A 4,459-nucleotide genomic window follows, 5' to 3' on the forward strand; every position below is an offset into this window, starting at 1 on the left:
GCCCCATCGTGCCTGGCTCAGAGTGATTCTTTAAAAATATGTATTGGATCATGCCATGTCCATATCACTTGAGCAAAAGCCCAAGTCCCTATAGTGGCCTGCAAAGCTTGCTCTCTCTCCACTGTAGTTTCATACCTCTCTTTTCTTTGCTCACTTTCCAGTCTTTGATCTTACTGCTCTTGAACTTGCCAGGCATATTCATACTCCTAAATTCTTAGCACTTGCTGCTGCCTATATGTGGAAATCTCTTCTCTCACCTTTTGATTTTTCTCACAACCTTGCTTCCCTGAGATTACCTCCTAAGTGTTTTCTCCTCAGAGAGACTTCCTTGATCACCCTAACCAATAGAATACCTCCTGCTTTTTTCCACTTCTACCCCATTTTATTTTACTTCTTAGCATTGATGCTAACATGACATTATACATTTATTTATTTGCTTATAGGCCATCTCCCTCACTAGAATGTAACATCATGAGCATGAGACATTTTGCTTGTTTACTTCATTTCCACATCCTCAGCCCTGGAATTGTGTCGAGCATATAGTAGACATTCAATAAGTGTGAAATTTGTTAACAAATTTGCCTGTGTATATTTTCCTAAGAGTAACTAACTACTGGAGCTTGTGGGCATATTTCTTCACAGGGGCTCAGACCATGCACACACACACACACACACACACACACACACACACACACACACATTCATTTATTTATCCTTCCATTATCCTGAAAGTAGGATGGGGTGGGAATCATGACTCATACCACTGATGGAATGGGAATATTTAATTCTTAAAGATCAGGGTAGTGGCCTATTTGAAAGATGATAGTGGTCCAAGAGGCAATGCTGAACACACCTTCATATCCCCAATGAAGGTATGAGCTATATGTTTTTGAATCCTTTCAATGAATAATTTATTCATTTTTAAGATTGCCCATGTAATTTGACTCTTGAATAGTAATTGCATCTACCAATAGTAATTGCATGTACAATCATGTACCCCAAATTACATTTTTATGATATGTTTATTTGTGTACAAAATATGTTGAAATTTGTTGATGCATGTGCAGCAAAATATTCTATCACATACAACAAAAATACACCTTTTACTCCCTTCCCCCTGCCCTTGAAAATGGCAACACTGTTTTGGCAGTTCAGCAGCTGAAAATAAAGTGCTATTATTAAGCAGTATTGGAATGTCTTCACTTGACAAATGTGATGTACATTTCGAGTATACAACCACATCTTTTGGTAGTTTTTCACAGAACAGGAAGCTCACATCCTGAACATCTCCAGAAGATACAAATATTTGTATATATATGTACACATGTATACACTGTATATGTAAAGTGCCAACAAGCCTCTTTGTCCTTGTGAGTTTGTTGCATTTATGTCTTGTCCCTTTCTTTTCCCAAATCAGATTCACACTATTGGAGTCTCCGAGTTCATTAGCAGGCACCAGGAAGCTCACCAAAGGCTGGCTTGTTGGGGGTGTGGTATTGGTGAAAGGATGTGAAGGGAGCCCTTCAGACCTCACTGGGGGACCTGGAGCGGAAGGGCACTTTGGATTGGAAACAGCCACAGAACAGGAGCCACAAGGCGCGCTGGATCTCCTGGTTGCGGAAGGCATAGATGATGGGATTGATCATGGAGTTGTAGGTGGCCGGCAGCAGGGTGGCGTAGGTGTAGATGGCTGGGTCCTCTTGGCTACCCACCACACAATAGATGGCGAAAGGCAGCCAGCTGGCGCCGAAAGTACCAAGCACTACGGCCAGCGTCCCCACGCCCTTTCTGGTGGCGGCGAGGTGGGGCGGCGCCAGGCAGTGCTGCTGCAGCGCTATCTGGTGAGCGTGGCGCCAGACCACTTGGCAGATACGCACGTACAGGTGCAGCATGATGCCAAAGACCGTAAAAAAGGCAGCTGAGAGCAGTGCCACGTGGCTGCGTGTCAGCGGGCGCACCACGCTGCAGGAGGCCCGCTCGCCCAAGCAGTTCCAGCCCAGCACCGGCAGTAAGCCGAGGCCTAGGGACACTGTCCAGGTAGCAGCAAGCAAGAGGTGCACGCCCAACAGTGTCCGGCGCGAGTAATAGGTGAGTGCGTTGTAGAGGGACAGGTAACGGTCCACTGTGATAGCTAGCAGACTGCTGACCGAGGCCGAGAAGGAGGCCACAAGGAAGCCCACGGTGAGCAGGCTCACAGTCTCCGAGGGCACCACGTACTGGAACACGAAGTGCAGGATGAGACCACAGCCTGCCAGCAGATCGGCGGTGGCCAAACTACCTACCAGCACGAACATGGGCGTGCGCAGGGCTGGGGTGGACGCAATGAGCGCCACTACCAAAGCGTTTTCGCCTGCGATCACCGTCCCCGACACGCAAAGCAGCACGTCCCATGGATTCACTGCTGAAAGCAGCAATCCAGGTGGCCCTGCCGGCAGCTGCGAGGACAGCTCCAGCGACCCATTAGCTCCGCTTCCGCCTCCCAGTGCCGCCGCCGCAGCAGGAGGCCCCCATTCGCCGGTGTCCGGAGCCGCTGCTGCTGTGGCCGCCGCCGCTGCTCCTTCGGCCGCCACTGCCACCACCTGAGACTCGTTGAGCGAGGCGGCGCTCGCGTTCATCGCGGCCAGATGCAGCACCCTGCTTAGAGAAGGAGAGCAGGTGTCAGGTGGGCTGGTCCGACTGCCAGGTGCCCTGCTAGCATTGTCCCACTCAAATTGCCTATCCCACCCCGGGACCCTGGAGCAGAGTGGTGAAGTAGAAGTTAAGTGCTAATCCAAAATAAACACCTGTTGTGTGAGAGAGTGAAATGCATCGGGTTGCCTGAATTGTCTTGAGTTTTTGCAGAGATATACACACAGGTCATGCACACAGGTCAACCCCGTAAGTGGGCTTGCATTTGCACACGCACCCAAATACATGGAACTAGAACTATCAGTTTGGAATTGTCCCACCCAGGCTGTTGCAAGCATGGTCAAGGCATTTTCCCCTAGTTCTGAAGCGTGTCGCTGTCCGCGGTGCTGAAAGCGAAGTTTGCAAGCTCTAGGTTCAGAGACCTGGAGCACAGAGACCCCTGGAATAAACATCAGCGAGGGGCCGAGAAAGGGGCGGTGGAGCTTCCCTTCTTTCTCTGGCTTCGGGAAGAACCCACTACCGAGCTGTCCTTTTCCTTTTCCCCTTCCCGAACCCTCAAAGTTCTCCCGGGCAGCCCCAAAGCTCACCTGGGGAGTCACGGCTTCAGGAAGTCGCTGGTCATGCGCGCCTTGGCGGGACGCCCGGCTGGGCTCCCTGGGCTAAGCGAGCAGCTGCCCGCAGGAGGCGGCCCGAGCGGGCGAGGAAGATGAGCGCGGGACTCCTTGTCGCTGTGCTGGAGCGGCGGCGAGTGAGAGGCACAGTCAGTGGCAGAAAAGGCGGCTACGAGCAGTGCGCCCGCGGGAGATTGACAGGCGGGGCAAGGTGACGTCAGGTTTCTGGCTTCGAGGTGCCAACAATTACTCTTCCCCGGAGCCCAGACTGGTCTATCCCTCCTCGTCCCCCTCCCCAACCTGGGCAAAGAAATCTCAGGGCTCAAGGAGGGAGAAGCCAGAGCTGCCTCCTCCAGCGCACAGCCTCCAGGATGGGATGGGGGAGAGAGGAGAGGGAGAGAGGAGTGAAGACCCTGAGGACGGGAGATGAGGGTGAGCTGGGAGAAGAGGGATGAGGGGCGAGTGGCAGCAGCCACACAACAAAACCCAAAGCCAAAGATCAGAGCGGCCAGGAAGAAGAAACCACCCTGGAGACAGGGAGTTTGGGACAGAAGGGTCTGACGGGAGAGTAACTACCTTAAGAAAAAAATAGTGGGGCTTGAGGGACAAAAATGAACTGGGGAAAGCAAATATTTTTTTTTTTTAGGATGTTTATGGTAGTTTTGTCAGTTAAAGAAAGTCAAGTAAGAAATGCAGAGTTGTGGGAAGGAGAAAAAAGACAGATTTAAAAAGGACATTTGAGGAATGCAACTCCCCCCACCCCGTTTACCCATGAAATCTCTTTTCCTCCCTTTGTCTCTCTTGAACCCTACACAGCAGGTTTCACCATGATCTTCTCTTGTCCAATGCTTTCCAATTTCAGTAGCGGATACTGCCCTTGGAACTTGCTCTTTAATTAAAGACAAGGTCTGTGTCTTGTTAGAAAAGAAGAAAACAGCAAAATGTGATTTACTTTCCTGGCAACAGACTTTGCCCTGTTAATTAGTACCCTATAAAACAAATTATAGGACGAAAATAGTGATAACTCAGCTGCACCAGACTTCAGTAGGCAGGAGTTTTATTTTCAGCCCAGCTAAATCATCCTTTTGGTTTAAAGGTGTTTTGTTTTGTCAGTAAAATACAAGTATTAGTCTTATTCTTCTTCAATCAGCCAGAATCTCCAATAGCTGTACTTGGGCAAAAGCAAAAATAGTTGACTCCATCTAACACTCTAAGATAAA

At 49.8% G+C, this 4,459-nt stretch overlaps 1 protein-coding gene across 2 annotated transcripts; it reads right to left on the bottom strand.

Annotated features, from left to right (window-relative positions):
- Positions 1 to 767: 767 nt before the first annotated feature.
- Gpr6 (G protein-coupled receptor 6) lies at positions 768 to 3,627 on the bottom strand. 2 transcript variants are annotated; one of them, XM_040283203.2, is made up of 2 exons: positions 3,216 to 3,627; positions 768 to 2,637 (listed from the first exon to the last, which is right to left on the bottom strand). In XM_040283203.2, the coding sequence occupies exon 2, from the start codon at positions 2,613 to 2,615 to the stop codon at positions 1,524 to 1,526; it is 1,092 nt and encodes a 363-aa protein (XP_040139137.1). In that variant the 5' UTR covers positions 2,616 to 2,637; positions 3,216 to 3,627; the 3' UTR covers positions 768 to 1,523. The 2 variants fall into 2 exon arrangements, with proteins under 2 accessions (XP_040139137.1, XP_005330218.1); XM_005330161.4 differs by having other exon boundaries at positions 768 to 2,634; positions 3,216 to 3,622.
- Positions 3,628 to 4,459: the final 832 nt, after the last annotated feature.

The sequence above is a fragment of the Ictidomys tridecemlineatus genome, chromosome 8, assembly GCF_052094955.1.
Source record: "Ictidomys tridecemlineatus isolate mIctTri1 chromosome 8, mIctTri1.hap1, whole genome shotgun sequence".
Classification (NCBI taxonomy): domain Eukaryota; kingdom Metazoa; phylum Chordata; class Mammalia; order Rodentia; family Sciuridae; genus Ictidomys; species Ictidomys tridecemlineatus.

Excerpts from the sequence above, each read along its gene's own strand:
- Gpr6 (XM_040283203.2), bottom strand. The coding sequence starts at position 2,615 with ATGAACGCGAGCGCCGCCTCGCTCAACGAGTCTCAGGTGGTGGCAGTG.